The following is an 18,430-nucleotide window of genomic DNA, read 5'->3' on the forward strand; positions in this document are numbered from 1 at the left end:
AACTGCTATATTATGTAGCCTTCAGATGCTCTGTCTTCCATGTTGAGACTTCCCTTCAACACTGTGGCTGGGATCCCCATATGGCAAAAACAAGGTGGGAAGCATGGGTGGGGAACCTCAGTGTTTTTACTGGCTCTGTGTCAGTCTGTGGAGGCTGCAGCCATTTCTTGTTTCTCCTCGTAAGACGTGGTAGGATGCTGGCAAGAGCCAGGTTTATATTTGGTTTTAGATCTGTTAGGAAGAAAATTTGACATGGGTTTCCTATAAAAATCCATCCTCAATCGGTTTTTTTTGTTCCCACCATATGGACGGGACCATTGCTCATCTGCTCCGCTGTCATCTCGTGCTTCCAGCCTGCTGCTATGTTCCCGCGTCCCTGCTTGCATGTGGCTCACGAGCTCCCCAGAGCAGAGCTAGGCATGGCTTTACAGCGCCTTGCACACGGGGGGACGAATCCTCGCTGGAGGCTGATCCATTACCACAGCCCAGAAGGGACAGATGGCCATGGGGGAACCGCGCTGGTGTGGTGTGTTAAAGCCTAGAGGAAGTTTTCAGAAGCTGTGAAAGTCCCGGTTTCAAGCCCAGGCTCTTTAAAGGCCCTCCAAAACTTTCTCTTTGGCGTGTTTGTTATATGTAAAGAAAATCCTTTTATTTGCCTTGGGAGAAATTTCCACTTTTTTAAAAAGTGAAGCAGGTAGGGGTTAGGCTGCAGGGCCCCCACTCCTCATCCTCGGCTGCGTTCGGCCACTTGGGGTTTGGAGGCAGCTTTGGCTTTGCAGCGCAGTGACGCGGCTTCTGTTTGTCTGCTGCTTCATGAAAATGAAGGCAAACCAGAAGGTCCTCAGGTGTAAAACTCAGGATTGCCTGGGAAGCAGCGAGCTCCCCACCAAGTGCGTTGCCTGCGGTTACTGCTTCAGCCAGCGGGCAGCCCGGTGTGGGGCTGTCATGCTGTACCGAGGCAGGCAGCTACTGGCAAGTAGTTGCACTGTACCTAGTTGCACTGGCTCCAGAAACTCTCATCAGCAGCTCATTTTCCCGGCTTTCCAACAGGGAGACGTGGGCTGACCGATGCTATGCTTGCAAAGCACTAGGGGCTCCCATGTTGGCAATCGAGGGACTGCATCTACATAGCTTATGATGTCCGCTTAAAGTGGCCTCCTGCGGCAGGCTGTAAACGCCTTCTGAAAGGGGAATGTGCTGCTGGGCTGGCCTTCAAAAGGGCGGGCATGAAGCCCACATTAAAAAGGTTGTTAATCCTTGATCATCCTCTACGCGCACGGCGTGCCTACAGTACGAGCCAGTTTTGCCAAGTTTGACCTCAGCTGATGCGGTATTTAAGCCGGAGTCCCGGTGAGCGACACTGATGTAACCAAACGGCTCACAGGACACGCGGCAAATGGATCTGAGATTACCCGAGTCTGTCCTGCGTTTGCTGGCATGACGAGGCAAGGACTAGGGCAAGGAATGAAAGGGTCTGCAGTATTTGAAAGAGAAGCTATAAGCTTTAGTGAAAGTAGCTAGGACCCTGTGAAAAATTAATGCACCCCCCTCCTCCCTCCCCCCAAATTACAGAAGGATTAAAAAAACACAGGCAGGATACTTAAAGAAAACACTTACTACTCTAGGTACATCTGTACGAGCTAAAGCAAAGAACGGTTTGACCTTGGACTAACTGGGAAAGTCTGCCCATCTCTTTCAACCAGCATGTGTCCCCAGACCCAAACTGTCCAGGGAATGGATGTGCCTAATACATTGGGAGCGACAGGCAGAAGAGGAGGCAGGAGATCCAGCCTCCTCATGTCCTCAAGCCTCAAAGGGGTAGCAGCCTGCACACATGAAGTGCGCCAGGAGGCCAGGGAAAAGTGAGGTTGGAGAACTCCTGGGGGGGGGGGGGCTCTTAAACCCAAACAGAATCTGCAAAGTAGGGGGACCTCCTGCAAAAAAAAAAACACAAGAGCTTGGGAAACACCCCTTTGGGAGTGCTACCACAGCCTCAGCTCCATGGGCAGGTGGTCCTTCATAGGAAATATCCCCCCTTTGCACTTCGATGCCAGTCCCCATGTTTGTGACAGTTGTCAGCATGACCATCCGTCTGTGCTTGCAGAGTGCCTCTAAAGATAGCTCAGAGATGTCAAGGAACTTCTTTATCTTCATAGGGTTTTTAATTCCTAGACACCATCTGAGCAGCACTACGCATCAAAGAATAGGATGTGGCACGAGAGCACAGGGGGGCTTGGCCCTTGCTCAGGTTTACACACTTTGTAAAAGTAAATACTCTGAAATTTATTAAGGTGCCTTCACTTCTCTTGGCAACTTGAGAGTAGGTGGCCACTGCTGTAATTCTCGTAAAGAAGATGGAAGGAACTTGTGTCCCTCTCTGTGCCTGTCTGGAAGGGAGGAAATCCCTCTTTCACTGCCAACCCGAGCTGAAAAGTTGTACAAGAAAGGAGTCACTGGGAAGCACTTTGTGAGTTTTGCAGGTCACGGTTTGAGACCTGCATGTTAGGGGACTGTGCAGGATGTCACTGATGTGGTCTATTGCCTAGCATAAGCGGTAAGAGCTGAAAAAGTCACCTATCTGTACATGCTTCAGTTTACTTGTGAAACGAGGTTAAGCATTAAAAAGCAATAGACAAAAAAAAAAATCTCTTTGTTACGATTTTATAAATAATCTAAAACCTAGAACTTTTAAACGTATAAATTACTCAACTGATATATCAAGAAGCACTGATGAGGGAAGTCAACAGCAACAAATCACTTCAACAGTGCCTCTACGCTCCCTTGGAGGGGCATTCCACCGAAAGAGGCGCAGTCTCTTCATGTCGGGTGTACCCAGCAATGCTCAGCAAAACATCAGCAAACAGGTACTATTTACAAATCTTCATCATCGAAGGTCTCAGTGCATCTCAGCATCACGGTCTCATAGTCGAACTGAAGAGCTTCTTCCTGAAAACAGCCCAAACCCAAGGAGAGTTAAAAACCACGAGAGTTAGTTGTGTTTTAAATAGAGAGTTGCTGGTTTGGTCAGCACTGGCGTGTGTCTGCTAATGAGCCACAAGCCCTCCCCGCTCTCTGAATCAGCAACCAGCACTGGTCAGTCAACTGCCTGAGGCACCTGATGAAGAATGGCTCAATTTTTCAACAAATTTCTTTCTAAAATCATAGTGCTCCATCCCGTTTCAATTCATGTCATTTGGACGGATATTATTGACTGCCGTAGCAATAGGGTCACATAACAGGCTCTGAAGACACAAGCACTTCCCAGAGCCCTTAACTTACACTGACTTCAGGCTTTGCTGCTCTTTTAGCAACAGAAAAAAATGGGCTTCTCTTTGACCAGCTTAGAGAGAATAAGTGGCTCTCGAGAAATCAAAGTCTAGGAGATGAAAGAGTTTATCTCTGCAGTCCATCTAGTCCAACTTCTGCATTGATGCAAGACTCTCCAGGGTAAGATTGCTTTTGAAAATTGGTGCTTTTTAAAAAAAATATGTAGCTTATGGAGCACTAAATCCCACTTGCTTGCAACATGACTCATCTAAAATCCTATTTTTTAAAAGGAAGTGTGTATTTGAAGATGCAGAGATACTCAGTACAATTTAGAAAAAAAATACTGACTTTCACTTAGATACTTTTGAAAATCTGGGCCTCACTCTAAATTAATGCTTTACTGCCTTTGCTTCTAAGCATCTCTTATGATGTGGCCTCAAGATAACAACTCTGGACAAATGACCCAATTGCTTAACTGATCTCATGCTCAGAAATATTTTTCTACCATGTAACTTCCATGCTCCTGTTCTCACTTTTGGGTCACTGCCTATTTAAGAGTCCTCCCATTCCCTGTGCAAATGATTTCTTCCCTCCTCTTGTGCAGTTCTTTCTCAAGAAGAACTGAGAAAGAACCAGAGGGGTGTACGGCCCTGGCAGCTTTGAGAGCAGCAGCTCAGACGGAGCTGCACTCGGTGGGTCTGTGCCAATGAAATGGTAAATGCACACAATCCAGCAATAGCACCTTGTACCCAGACAGTTAACTGGAAATGGCAGAACAGAGAACTGGCATGTACTGACTAGCAATAAAACCTATCACCTCATCAGCTCTGCTGAGGGAAAGGAGACCACAGGTGGCCTTTCATATTTCAGTGAAGTACACATCGCATGCCTTGCCTTACTATTGTATCCACCACCCACCTCTGTGTCTTCTACAAGATGCGTGCACAGCGCACCAGGACATCACTTTACCCTTGGGATGTTTTATGCCCCCAGCACTGCGCAAACTCCTGGGCTAGCACAGCACCGGCAGGGGTACCGTATCAGGGGAAGAACAGTCTGCTGGGATTCAGTTACACCAGCGCAACGTAAAGACCCCAGAGCTAGTGTCCAGGTAGCAGGAGGGGCTCTGATCCTGGCCAAGAACAGGAGTCCGGTGCTCTGTATAACCCAATTACTGGGACAAGTTGCGTAGCCTACACTGAGCTCTCTGCTGCTGCCCGAGTTAGCATATTTCAAGCTAGCTGAGATGTCTCCTAGCCCCACTCTGCAGCCACTTCCATGACTGCCTAAATCTGTTTGCTGTGAGATGGCGCTGAATTTCTGTCCTCAAAACAAGTGAATTTTGTCAGTAGGCTTTTTTTTTTTTTTTTTTTGCCTCTTGGAAGAGCTCTCCAGATGTGCTGTACTGAAATTATCTAAACCAAAACAGATTGTGACCTTCACATTATCAGTACTCTCTAGCCTGGGTGATTTTTGCTCATACTCCCTGTCTTCTGTTATCACAGACAACTCAAAATTCCTGCATAATAAAAGTGTACATAGCCTTTTGTTTCCTTTTGGATCCACAAAAGCTCAGTCAAACTGCCGATCTGCAGTATTCTCAGCTTTTCCCCCTGCTGCACATCTTCCCATCATTCTTATTCTCTTAGTCCTGTTCCAAAGATCCCTCTTTAAAGCTTGAAAGACACAACCTCTTCTCACATCATCTGGCCTGGGAACTGTGAGATGGACTTGGGCTCACACACACCAGCGCAGCACCAAGAGGAAGGACAAACTGGGAGTGCCGAATGCTGCTGGGCACGACATTCACAAACGACATTTAAAACCAGAAAACACTGAGTCTTGCATAAAGCTGTTCTTTCTTTTATAGCCAGCCTTAGTTCATGGTGATTTACATAAACATGGGAAGACCTCTTCTCAAGCAGAACATAGCCACCCACAGACCACAGGGCTGCGTAGCTCAGGACCTGGTCTCTGATAACAGCCAGGAGTGATGTTTAAATAAAAAGTGCAAGAATTGTGTGTGTAGCGTGCTCTGTCTGATAGTATTTGCTGGCAATCTGTGGTGGACCCTCTGAATGTGAAATCGTATCTAGACCTTCAAGTTTATTAGCCAGCAATGGATTAATCATCCAGGAATTGTTCTAATCCCTTTTTGAACCTTTCAATCTCTCTTGCACCATCCGGCAAAAGAATTCCTCAAGTTAAACCTGAAAATTTCCATGAAGAAGTATTTTTAATGTGCTGCCTGTTCATTTCACTGGGTCCTTTCTAGTTCTGTTTTTAGAAGCTATCTAAAGCATGCTACGTTTACTATCTCTGCACCACTTAGTATTTTACACAACTCTCTCATACTACCCCCCAAGTCCTTCTTTTTTTCCATGCTGAAGAGTCTTACTCTAGCTGTTCCTGTTTAATGCTTTTTGTTGTGTTTCCCGTCATTCTCTGCATCTCTCTAGCGCTACTGTCTCTCTGACCTGGTGGGACCCAAATGGCAAACAGCAGTCATTATGTGATACAGACAGTGGTGCGATAATAGTCTCTATTGTATTTTCTGTCTCATTTCCCCTCATCACTATTTCCTTCAACAGAGCACCTGCTCAAGCAGCAGAGAGTGGCAGAAGCTAGGCAATAACAGCAAGCAGAAAAACAGTGGCCACTGTAGAGGTACAGTTGACTCTCAGCTCAAACAAACATCCTTTTGCTGAAGGATCTCTCCCTTTTGGTCCTCTAACCCTGTGCAAGTTCTCAGCTCCCTCTCTGGCACTAGAGTGAGAAAGGGAGGAAGAACACTGCAAATAAAATGGCTTCTGGCACAGTGAACCTGCAACAGTAGGCTTAGGGTAAGAGGCAGCCCAGCAGCTGCTTATCAGCTCCTCTGAGAACCCTTGAGGCCTTTGAGCAGAGGTCCCAGGAGCCTGGCACCAGGACAAAGAACAAGGTGGTCCAGCTGAGCTCAGATCAGCAGCTGGTGCGTAATGGAGAACAGCAAACTGAGCAGGCACTGATTTGCCTGCCTCCAATGAGATCACTGAAGCTTTTCCACATAGAAACTTTATGCAAAGAATAACAAAAAGTTTTCCTCGTGTCATTGCCATTTGGAATAATACTTTACATTAATAATAATCCCTCAAACCTTGCTTCTTACATAGTCAATGCCACTGAACTTCAGAATGGCACATCTGAAGTAACGAACCCCAGCAAGTTCTTGTTTTAATGATGCTGGGGAATAAGAAGAAAAGTGCAGAGAAAAGAAATCCCTTTCTAACAACGAGAGGAGTATGCTGCTCCTCCTATAAGGAATCTTTTGGCAAAACTTACCTGACAAAACGGCGTATTAGCAAAGAAAAGGCTTTTTAGGAAGTCAATGATCTGCAGATAGAGTCTGTGGTGATCCTCTGGATTTTCAGAAGTGCAGCTTCCAAATGCTGAACTAAAAATGGAACCACAAATTATATTTAATTTTCTGTACTGTCTTTTCTCTTCCTTTTTCTCTTCAACGTTTTACTTACAGATCAAAAAAGATTTAGATTGTTTTCCAGATGAATCTGATATTAAAGGCAACAGCTCAACAAGACAAGGAGGGGTGGAGGAGATACTGTCTAACAAATGCAAGGAAGATACTTAAGAGCAGAGAACTGCAATACAAGAAACCATCATCACAACAAAGAAATCCACTGATAGAATCACACTGTTCCAGGGAAAAGTATGCATTCGTTATAATCGAGAGCAACAGTGGTTATTTGGTAAAGTATTTTGCAGGGTTGTTCAGAGGAACAGCTTTGACTTCTGTTGTCAAATTTTTGAGCAAATGCAACAACTATGTGGCAATGGAAGTGTCCAAAACATTAGCTAGCACAGGCAGCTTTGTACTCAGGATACTCTCCCTGGGATCTTACAAAGTTCTGCCCATGCACCTCTGCCCTGAATTACAAGGCTTGGAGTGAGAGAAAAAGGAGGAGACAGGATAAGTGTTGCCTACTGAAATACTAATCTAATTTGGGACATACACTGGATTTTTGGATGCTAATCTCCAAATTGCAAAGATGACAGCAAGAAATTGCAGCATTAAGGAACGTTTTTTTCTTATTTCAAAAGCAAACAATGTTATTTAATCGCAATTTAAACGATCAACGTTATTTAATGGGTTTGTGTCTTGTTAAGCTTTATTGTGTATTCAAGTGTATTCTGATCAACAGCCCAAACAACCTTATTTCCATTCATGCTGTTCTGGAAGTGCAAAGTGGAGTGGCGGTAAAAGGGAGAATAAAATTCATACTAAAGAGCCCTCTGAAATGGAAAAAATATGTAGAAAACGGCATCTAAAAAGAGAGATTTAAAACACTTTGCAAAGAAAAAAATTCCTAACCAAATCTAACAAGCAAATGAGAATACACAAGACATGAGTCATAATGCGATTTTCCTCTTGAGGAAAACAACCCTTGTCTTTCTCCGGTCTACTGGCAAAATCAAATGCAGTGCCAGTTTTGTATCTGACATGTTCTCTCTTAGGGAACTGTGTTCTGACCTGCAGAGGAAAGAGATGTTATTATTTAATCTCGTGTTTCTTCGATGTTACTGTTCCGGTCAACCACACTTCAGCTAGATCAACTCCTTGTGATTGAATTAGGGTACTTGAAAAAAGTAAGGGAGGCAATGTTAAAACAAAACAAAACAAAACAAAAACCCAAAATGATTATTTCTGTCTCATTAAATAAGAGTACAGTTCACAGTTAGCTGACTCATCCAGGAAATGCGTTATGGTCCTCGTAGTCCTGTCAAGTAAAAGAGAGAACAGACAAACATTGCAAACCTTGCAATCTGACAAGAGAGAAAGCTATGAGGAGCAGTGAAGAAAATCAGCTGGCCCCACTGTTATCCGGAACCGAATGGGCACTCTTAGTAAGCGATTCTTCCTTGTTCTGCTGTAAATGCCTATAAATCGTTTCACTTTTACACCTTAAGAGACAGCATTATTGTGAGCCCAATGGCTGGAGGCTTCTATTTTAACCATTTACGAAAAGTAGGCACAAAAAAGGAAGTTAGTCTATTGACTTGCTCCAAAGGGTGTGTACGCTATCTAGCAGAAGGGGTGCGCTTATAAATTTACCTCTGACTAGACATTCCCTGAGTCTCATTTCTGTCAAGGAAACCAGAAGCAACATCAAATGCATCTTCAAACATTACCTACCAAAGAAAACACTTCAGATGTCAACATATCCAGCCACTTCAGAGTTTTACCTAGGCTATAATTTTTAGTAATTAAGTCTTCAAAAATATGAAATTCTTTTTTTCCATTTAACAGACATGTTTACTCTCAGAGTAAACCAACAGAGTTTTGGGGAGACAGGAATAATGAATATAACAATATTTCAGGACCGAGAGCACAAGATTAGTCCGTTCCCTTAGGCCCGTGTGTCAGCCTTTAGCAATTAGGCTTACATTACAATCTCCCAAAACATCAGTAAAAAACACGGACTATACCAGTGCTTCCCAGCCTTGACTGCAGGCTGTGACTGCTGTTTAGAGCTGCAGATCTCAGCTGTACAAGCCCCTCTTAGCACACCTGACTCCAGTGTGCGACTTGCCGTATGACGGAGTTTGGATGCTTCGTGTTACAGACACATAAACTGATTAATCCACTCCATCAAAACGTAGTTCATACAGTTTTCTGTGCCAGAAAGTACCGCACATGCAACATCTCCATGACATTTCCCAAGTAGGTCAGCAACATGAATTGCCTAAGCGTCCTGTGACTCAGTAAGAACTTGCCAATGCAATTTACTTATATGCTAAAGGTGGACTTCCCCTTGCCCCCCCCAAAAAGTAAAGATTACCCATAGACCTTTGAGCAGCTAGTCGCTTAGGTAATCAGCGCTTCAAAAACAGTTTGCAGCGAGTTACCTCTTGCTTAATCTCATTTTAACGAATGCCCTGAACTACTGAGTCACTGGCTCTTGGCTCTGCAGGGATGCCTGGAACGGGCAGTCATTCACCCTGTACCACTGGAGCTGGTCTACAAACATTCTCACTTTGTTACAAAGCGCTTTGATTGAAAAAAGGGCAGGCCTTAGGAAACTGGGTATTCCTCCCGGGTTTAGCCCATCTGTGCTCCTTGCAGAGTTCACAGAGAACGGTAACCGTATAATCCTTGCTCTTGCTCCCTCCCCCGGCGTTATTTAGAGCAAATTTAACTGTTACTTAGCACAGAAATGCTACAGGTCAACGGAGATTAGCAGGACTCCTGGCACTGCCTGCTTACAGCTTGCTACGTATCTTATTGAAAGAGAATTCAATGCAGACGTTTATTCAAAGACTGCTTACAGTCTCCATTTATGCATTCAAGTGGTCGTAGGCAGGCTTAATTACAATGACTGTAGGTCTCCAATTAAAAGCTGCACAGCCAATTAGCTCCTCTCAAGGCTTGGAGCTTCAGAGGCAGTCGGGCTGTATTATTGAGCACTTACTTCCTCCTGTGTGGAGACCAAGGAACCACTGGCTTCCTCACTGTTACCTCGGCTGTCCCTCACGCTGCCTCCGGCGCACGCAGGCTCTTGGCAGGGAGCCTGGGGATCCAGGAGGAAATCTCTCTGACTGCAGTACTGCAAGATGCTGTCCCTCCTTTCTTCGGAAAGTTCTTGCCAGAGGTGGGAAATAGCCGTGGAGACCACAGGAAGAGGCACCTCTTCAGTGCAAACAATCCCATGCTCTATCAGCAGGTCTACTGTCTGCTTATAAAAATACAGATACCTGTAATGAAAGGAGAAGGTGCATCTCTTTAAGAGCAGGCTATGATGCAGTTAGCTACCGGAGAGCAGCATGGGACCAGGGAGCAGCTCTGATTCATAACTGCTTCACTGACTCCCCCCTCCCAGACTTCATACGATTAATGAAGGTTGCCCAATGCCGCCTGAAGATCTTAGCCGCTCTGGACTGCCAAGATTTCATCTGCAAAAGGCAGGCTGCAGCCAGAGCTTCAGCAGGATTGCCTCACAACCGAAGCTCCAGGCAGCTCCTGGCTCTACTTGTTGCAAAGGCAAACCTCGTCCTGGCATTTCATATGTTTTGAGTGCTTGCTTGTCTTTGGATCGTGAGGCTCTTACACTGTAAATCCTTTTTTTTTTTTTTTGGTACTTTTATTGGTATTGCACTACACTTAAAAGCCTTGGCCAAGGCCAGGACCCTGATGTATTAGGTATTGCACATACTGAGAGGAAGACTACCCCAGGCCTGAAAGCTCTGCTTGAGTAAGCGTGGGAGCTCAATTTCCTCCATATTACATCTGAGGAACCATGTCCCTAAGACTGACTTGTGTGAGGTCTGTAGTGAACCCGGCAACTGAACATAAAAATGTCTTAATTTTAATCTGGTGACTAAACCACAGAACCAGCCTGCTGCTTCTGACACACTGAACCAGGGATAATAATGTCTACTTTAGAAAGCAGCACTGAACGCTACTTAAAGTGTACTAAATGCTTAGAGCTTCTCAGATGAAAAGAACAAGTCTAAAGGAATATGAGGCAAAGTTCTATAAGCAGATGTCATTGTCACTGCGTTTGAGCTCAAAATGATTCCTTGAAAGATGTCCCAAACGAGCACATTTCCTGGTTAACCGAAGAGTTCTGCGTGAAAAAATAAGTCAAAACTGTCCAGTCTTTAATTTTTAATATTTAATAAACCAATATTGGAAGTCTTAAAGTAATCCCACATGCAAGCATAAACATGTTTACCCTTCTATTTCCATGCCCTGAAGGTTTTGCCACCATTCCTGGAGACAAAAATATCCAGAAGGGGAGTAGCGCTCTCATTTAAGCTATGATGCTCACCAAGGATTCCGAGTCCAGCTCCAAATGAAGGATGTGGAGTTTCTCAAACAGAAGAACATGAATTACCGCTAGACTGCTCTGCAAAATAAATTAAGCTTGAACCATGACCCATCAATTTCCTTCCCAGCTGGTAAGAGGCAGCCACATTTTGCACAGGGGAGAGTACTGAGCAGCCCTCTCACTGGGGCACCTTGTGCAGGACGTGGAAATACACGGTTCTTCAAAGTCCAGCACGTTTCTGATGCTGCCCAGATAATGTGATTAGACTATCACTGAGAGGCTGTTGTTTTCTTTGCTGGGTAGTCCTTGCTGTTTTGTGCCTGTTACCAAAGATTGTTTAGCAAGAAGGATTAGCTATAAAGCAACTGCAGTGTGCCATAAAACTGTAGGGTAAATGCCAGAGTCCACAAAACATGGCAAGGGCATGGGTCTATCTTGTCAGCGAAGAAGAAGAACACAGGAGTTTATGGCTCTGTTGTGCAGTCATTGATGAAATAGAGCTTACTTCCCCCAGAAAATCTTGATTCAGCACATTTCAAGGTCTTGTAAATGACACCTTACTACAGACATCTCTGTTCTCACAGAAGCAAGAGCAGGAACAGTGAGTGGTAGGCTGGTGCCATCTGCTGGCACAGCTGCAGTCTCATCTTGATGAAACACTCAATAATCCAAGGGAATTTCATAAAAAGCACCAGCTCAGCTCAAAAGAGAAAAAGGAACTGCAGAAGTTTTTCTTTAAGGTGGTGAATCAGCTCTGGAAGAGGGTGCCAGCTCCAGCTGTGGAGTCTCCTGCACTGGATGGTCTGAACACAAATTAGCCAAACGTCTGCCTAGATGACTGGGGTAAACGTGACTCTGCCTGATGGTATGGAATAGATTAGATGAGTCGCTGTTTCTTAAACCTTTACAATGACATGATTATTCAGCCTTTTTGAAAAGCATCCATGACCCCAAAGTACTTCCTAGCGCTGTCTGACAGCAAGGGGAATAATGTAACAAAAAATGTACTTAGTCTTAAGATATGAGTAACTTTGGAAAAAAAAAAAAAAGGAATTTTACCATTATAATCCCAGATTAAAATACACAGATCATTGACAACAGAACTCTGGTCTTTGATTCTTAGCTCCTGCATCAGGCATTTAGGAGCTGATCCCAAGGGTCTCGCACCTTCTTGCTGTGGGAACGCATATGTAAGTGATCAGGTTCCCTTCTTCCCTCCCTGTGTTGCAGTCATTTTGAGGAGTGCCTCCTGATGTCTTCCAGACCACCCCTCTTCTGCGGAGTGCAGGCTGAAGGCTACATGATCTTCCCTTGTTCCTTCCAGCCGTACCCTGCTGAGATCCTATGGAATGCGGAAGTACTCCAAGCTGTTGAGGACCTAACTCTGTATGGGACATCAGCACTCAAGCTGCTCGTGCCAACATCAGCTAGAGGCAGGATGAACATCATTGTGAGGAAGGCATCTGCCCACACCTGCCTACCTCCCCCTGAACACGTACACCTTCCCACGTGTGCATTTGATCTGGTGCAGCAACTCCTACCCTCCTGAAACACGATCCCATTGCTTGACAGCAGTACTGATACCACAAATACACAGGGACATGCCGCTGGATAAATCATGATCAACGAATACACCCCCACTCTACTTGAGCTTGCCCCTTACACCACGGTCAGCAAGTATGTTGCATCTTATTCTGCAAGCCACCTGAACAGTTGGAAAGCATGGCCACATGGGGACTGACACACTTGAATGAAAGTTTTATCTCTTTCTTAAGGATGCATGGAAAATCCTCAGGGATTCTCCAAGGGCTGTAGAGCTGGGAGCTGCCACGATGTTGGGAGCCCACTTGCGTGCCAGCCATGGACGAGGGACTCGGGAGGTGCTCAGCTCCCCCAACAGCAGCACCCAAGGTTGCCGGCTTGAGGCTTCTGCACGGCAAGGCAGGCTCCAGCAAGGCTGCACGTACAGCAGAGATGGGGTGCACAGTCGTAACGCAAACAAACAAACAAAGGCAACCAAGGGGGCACCTACCGTTCAAATTCCACCAGATCAGGGGACAAAGTGGCCGGGGACTGCATAAGTCCCGTCTTCGCATCTTCTTCCGCTGTGTTTTTTTCATGCTCTTGAATCAAACACCAGACTGTAGAGCCACTCTCACTCATGGTTTCTGAGGGTGATGCAGTGCTGGAAAGAACACACAGGAAAAAAAAAAAAAAAGTTAATTCTCCACGGGATTAATAAGGCCCCTAGTCACGGCCACTGTGAAGTCCAGGGCCACCCTTCCCAAGTAGGCCTTTTCGCTCGCCTCCTTTTGCTTTGCATGCAAATGAGAACTCCTTGGTGGAAATGAGCTACGCAGGAAGGAAAGGAAATATAAGCACCGACTGAAAATGAGACCAAGAAATGCATAGAGCGTTCATGCACTGAGTGGGATTACAGAGGTCTGGGTGAAACCTCTTCATCTTTCCCTCATGACAGGCCTCTGCATGGGAATTCAGTAACTCGGACAGAGCGCTGCAGAGATGCTGGGAGCAGGTGTAAAGTATTATCATCTTTCTCTGCTCGGTACAAGTCTTTACCTGTGATTGCTGAAGTGCCTCTTGACATACTCCTCCCTGACTTCCTCCAAGCTGGACGGGCTCCCATCCTCCAGGCTGAAGGACTCTGTCGCAGCAGAAAGGTGGCCGTCACGTCAGGGGAGCGCCTGGCTTCCCTCTCACCCCCAACCCGTCCCCGTCAAACAGAGCAATTCTGACAACTGGTCCTTCACTGTCACGAGCCAGAGCTTTGATTAGGCAAAAATGACGCGAGACCAGACACTTCAGCCTCTCCTACAAGGCAGCTAGCATGGTCGGGAGCTGATGAGCACTGTGGGACTTAGTATCACTGCTCCCTTTGTAACGTTGGTCTGAGAGGAAAAACCAACGGTGAAAACAGGCAAATCACAGCCCGGGCAAGTACCAGTCAACAGAGTACTTTGTGATTGCCGTACAGCCAGCAAGCTGCACGTCAACACCCCAGACAACCAGCCTCCGGGGTTCAGAAGCGGTATGGGTTACACGTATCTGCAAGGGGGACGTTTACCTCAAAACTCTCCTTAACCAGCCCCGCTGCTTGCGACCGCTTCAAACCTCCTCTCTCTTGTCAAACTACTCGCTCTACCGCTCACTGCTTTTCACAGGTTATCTGAGGGTGCGGGTTCAGACGAGCTGGCTCATCTCAAGCACCGGGATTTTCAATCGATGCCAATTATTTGAGGTGCAAGTTACATAAAGAGCACTTTTTTTTTTTCCCCTAAAGGTGACAGTATTTTGGATACTGAAGAGACATAAAAACATGCCCCGAGTCCCTAGGGCATGGACTCCCAGCCCTCATTCTGCCCCGGCAGGCCGTGGCCAGCGTCAGCGGGCACGCTGGCGGCTGCAGGAAGCCAGGCAGCGGGAGCTGCCCCAGCCGCTGCCGCGCGGACCAGACGGCCGGGACGCACGGCGTCGCGGGAGCGCGCCAAGGCGACCCACCAAGCTGGAAGCAAACAAAAACACAGCCTCTATATTCATAACTAGAGGTTCCCGCTTCCCACGCTTTTGCGAGGAAACCCTCAGCGGACCTTCTGTCCTTCTCCTCTGCCTCAAACGGGCACCGGATGGTCCCCGCCTCGACGCCGCCTGGGCTCGACTCACCGCGCCGGACGCTCGTGGCCGCTGCGACTCGGCTGCGCCCGGCACCGCGGCCCGGCCGGGCAGGAGCCGGCGGAGGCGAATCGGCAGCAGGGCGACGAGCCTGCAGCCTGGGCGCGGGACAGCAGACATTGCTGCTTTCCTTCCCCGACCCGGACCGGGCTGGGCAGGGGGTAAGAAGGGTTGAGAGCCAGAGGGGTATTTCTGGGGTACGGTGCTTTGCGGGTTGATAAGACTTTTGTGCTCTCCCTTGCTTAGGGCTGCAGCTAAAGCCACGGCTGGCTCTAATGCTTCACTAGGCTCAGTGCGCTCCCAGCTGTCTCTATTTAACAAATAAATAAAATAGTTAAGTCCAAGCAAACTGTGCAAGGCAAATACTTGCATACGGTACCTTTCATCTTCAGCAAAGAGCCCAGGGTTTGCTCCAGCTCCTGGATATAATTCTTAGCCTTACGCAAAACCTGACACTAAACATAAAAAGAAATCAGAACTGATTGCTCTCTGCTCTGACTGGATTCATGTTTTAACATGCCTTGGTTGTTTTCTACGCTTTCCTTCATTCTGACCTTCACTTATCTCAAAGCCTCCGTGAAAACAACCGTGTTGTTTCACCAGCTACCTTTATCCACATGAAAAAAGGGAAAGAACTAATATCAGAACAAACTTAAATGCAGACTATAAATATTAGGATATATATTATATAATACGTACACATAACACCCAGTCACACAGCCATTTGCTGCTTAACACTGATCTTCTTTCATAAGCAACTGTTCTTGTTTGGATCGTTTTCTTCTCATTGGAGCATGTCCAGAAATGCCACGCTGTGAAGTCTTGATGGATGTCTACCGACACCAGGCATAAGACTTTACTAATCATTTCCCGTGAGAATTGTGCTAGGAGAAGCCTCTGCCACGTTCTGCTCTCCGCTGCACTGACGCAAACGGGAGCAACTTCACCGTGCTACGCGTCACCCCTTCATCATCTATAGCAGGCATAACCGAGAACATTTGGCCAGTGCACTTAAACATACGCAACTCAAAAATACTTCAAGATTGACACGATTGTTGGGTCCAGCCGCGGTCACCTTAGACAGGAGGTCTACCCTGCACAGCTTCCACACTGGATGCATTAGCTGGGCATTAGGCACCAGGATTAGGTGTGAGCTTTGGTATTCGGGCTCTTGAAGATATTGATCTTCCTCAGCCCCAGAACGTCTGTGATGGGCACCATGACACTATGAAAGAGAGCACCTTCTGACTAGGAATAAAGCAGTGGGACTTACCAAAATACTACGAAAACTCAGAAGCCCACTGTGGAAAGAACTGGAAAGTGAACAGAGCCCCCTTAGATTAGACAAAACAAGCATTTGTTTTGTCTCGGTCCCCGAGATCATGCTGACTTCAGCTTAGCTCGCATCTTGTTCAGAGCTGGGCAAGCGGAGCTCTTGCCTCAAACTGCACTAGAGGGAAGGGGCTCAGCAGGCACAGGCCCTGGGCAGCAGCATTTTGCACCCTTAGAAGCTCAGAGCACTTCACAAAGAGGATCCCTGTCTGAAACGGTCATTACCTTCTCCATCTTACAAACTGGAAAACTGAAAGTTATTAATCTCACTAAATGAACTGGTGGCAGACTCAAGAATAAAAGCACTCCTGATGCTTATTCCTCCGCCCCGATTACAGTAACATCCGTCTTTTCAGTAGCATTTCAGGCCAATTTCACCTTTACAAACAGTATCTCTTTTGGTTAAATAGCTTCTTAGTTTAGCAAAGTGCAGTAAACGGTACTGGTTGTTGGGTTTCTTTTTCCTGGCTTGTTTTTCCAGACTGTCTCCAAGACAAAGTGCAACTCATAACGCTGAATAAATTATTCCCTGCAACTTCTGCCCCTAAACTCACCAGTTTTGATTTCATAGCAAAAAGCTGCGAAATCACGCTACTTTCATCATGGGATTCCTTGATTGGTTTCCAAAATACTGCTATTAAGAAGCAGCAAAACCCCCACAGGAAAAGTGCACACGAGCCACATGATAAGCCCCTGACACCGAGACGAGAAAGTGAGCAATTTGCTCTCGCTGAGCTGACAGCTGCAAAGTAAAAGGCACCCAAGGGAAACTGCACGTGGTGAGATGATGCACACACCGGCCCCCCTAAAGGTACGCTGCGCATCACAGTAAAGCTAGTCAACTTTAAGCATACACACGTGGAATAGTGATAAACAGACAAACGCAGTCACTGCTCCGCACCTTTGAGGCCGAGTTGTCTGACTGAGATAAAACAGTTTCCCGCAAGCTGTTGAAGAGTCCTGCCAGCTTGGCCCGGTGGCGTGCCTGCGACAAGCGTCTTTTTACCACGCGCGGCTCCGGCTCGGGCTCTTGCAGATGTTTCAGGAAACCGGGACTCGCTCTGACATACGGCTTGCTACAGTCGTCAGCTGTCTCCATCAAAAGCTGCAACGCAACATTTATTTCTACCAAATGAAAAAAAAAATAAGTGAAGGAAAAGCAATCCTACAGCACGGGTAGCGGATGGACAAAGAAGTAAAGTGCAAGATGACAGACAAGAGCGTTCCAGCTCATTTTGGGTAGGTAATCCCAGAGTTTAAACTCTTTGCCTGAGGAACGCCATCTATCAGCACGGACTAGAGCTCCATCGAGCACCAGCGGTAGACCGGGGGGCACGACGCACGCCCGTAGCCAAGCCAAGCCTCCCTCCTGTTACGCCCTTGCCTGCAACGCCCGCTCCGTAGGAGACAGCCTGGGCTCAGCTTTGCGAAGGGCTCAGAGCCCTCAGCTCCCACGGACGTTACTAAAAGGCACACTTCTTTACAGCAGCATAGTTGTTTTCCCGATTAACTGTGACACCAAGGCAAGGGAAGATACCGGATGCACAAGGGAGGGAGGTAGCTCCATAAATGCCATTTTCGGTTAAAAGGTACGGCGCAGAAGGATTTCACGTTAATGAAATCATTTTCTACCTAGCGTGCTTTGCTGTCAGCAGGGCAACCAAACTTCTGCTGAAATCACTAAGGAGACTCATCACACCTCAGACAAATGGCAATATGACAACTTAAATAGTCACTCGGCAGCACTCACACAATAAAGCTAGTGCTGAAACTTTGTTAAGCAGCATAAAAGTCAATTAATTCCCCCGAGCAATACGTATTTGCAGTGCATTACAGAATTGATCTGTTTGCTCTTTCGACATTCTGGATTTGAGTAAATACGTGGTTAAAAGCCAACGAGTAAGGATGCTCTACGGACCGGCAGCCAGCCTAACAGCGCCGGTCCCAAGCGCCCAGCAACCTGACAGGGAGGGACCGGCTCCGGTCGCGACAGGCTCCAGTCGCGACATGCCCCACCCCGGCGCCTCCCCAAACGGCCTGTCCGAAACCCCCGCGCGGGCGAGAAGGGGGTTTCTGCCCCGCACTTGCAGCCAGCCGGAGGGGGGGGGGGGAGGAGGGAGAAGCCCCCAGGCCCGACCCGCTGCCCCCGTTACCCACCGGCAGCGGAGTTACACGGCAGTAACTCCCGCCCCTGCTTTTTCTTCCACAGCCGGGAGGAAAAACACCCCAGCGGGTAAAAAACTGCGGCCGCCCAAGAACCCCGCGCGTCGAGGCTCCCCAGGCGGAGAGGGCGGCCCGGGGGTGCCGCTCCGCCC

At 47.0% G+C, this 18,430-nt stretch overlaps 1 protein-coding gene across 2 annotated transcripts; it reads right to left on the reverse strand.

Moving 5' to 3' along the window:
• Positions 1-1,485: 1,485 nt before the first annotated feature.
• On the reverse strand, positions 1,486-18,379 carry STRA8 (stimulated by retinoic acid 8). 2 transcript variants are annotated; one of them, XM_068939089.1, is made up of 9 exons: positions 18,273-18,379; positions 17,017-17,240; positions 15,163-15,238; positions 13,674-13,758; positions 13,126-13,278; positions 9,735-10,017; positions 8,378-8,454; positions 6,589-6,700; positions 1,486-2,946 (listed from the first exon to the last, which is right to left on the reverse strand). In XM_068939089.1, exons 2-9 carry the CDS (start codon positions 17,212-17,214, stop codon positions 2,872-2,874), a joined length of 1,059 nt encoding a protein of 352 aa, XP_068795190.1. In that variant the 5' UTR covers positions 17,215-17,240; positions 18,273-18,379; the 3' UTR covers positions 1,486-2,871. The 2 variants fall into 2 exon arrangements, with proteins under 2 accessions (XP_068795190.1, XP_068795197.1); XM_068939096.1 differs by having other exon boundaries at positions 17,017-17,220; positions 18,273-18,350.
• Between the last annotated feature and the right edge of the window lie 51 nt (positions 18,380-18,430).

Source organism: Struthio camelus, chromosome 1 (genome assembly GCF_040807025.1).
Source record: "Struthio camelus isolate bStrCam1 chromosome 1, bStrCam1.hap1, whole genome shotgun sequence".
NCBI classification, from domain to species: domain Eukaryota; kingdom Metazoa; phylum Chordata; class Aves; order Struthioniformes; family Struthionidae; genus Struthio; species Struthio camelus.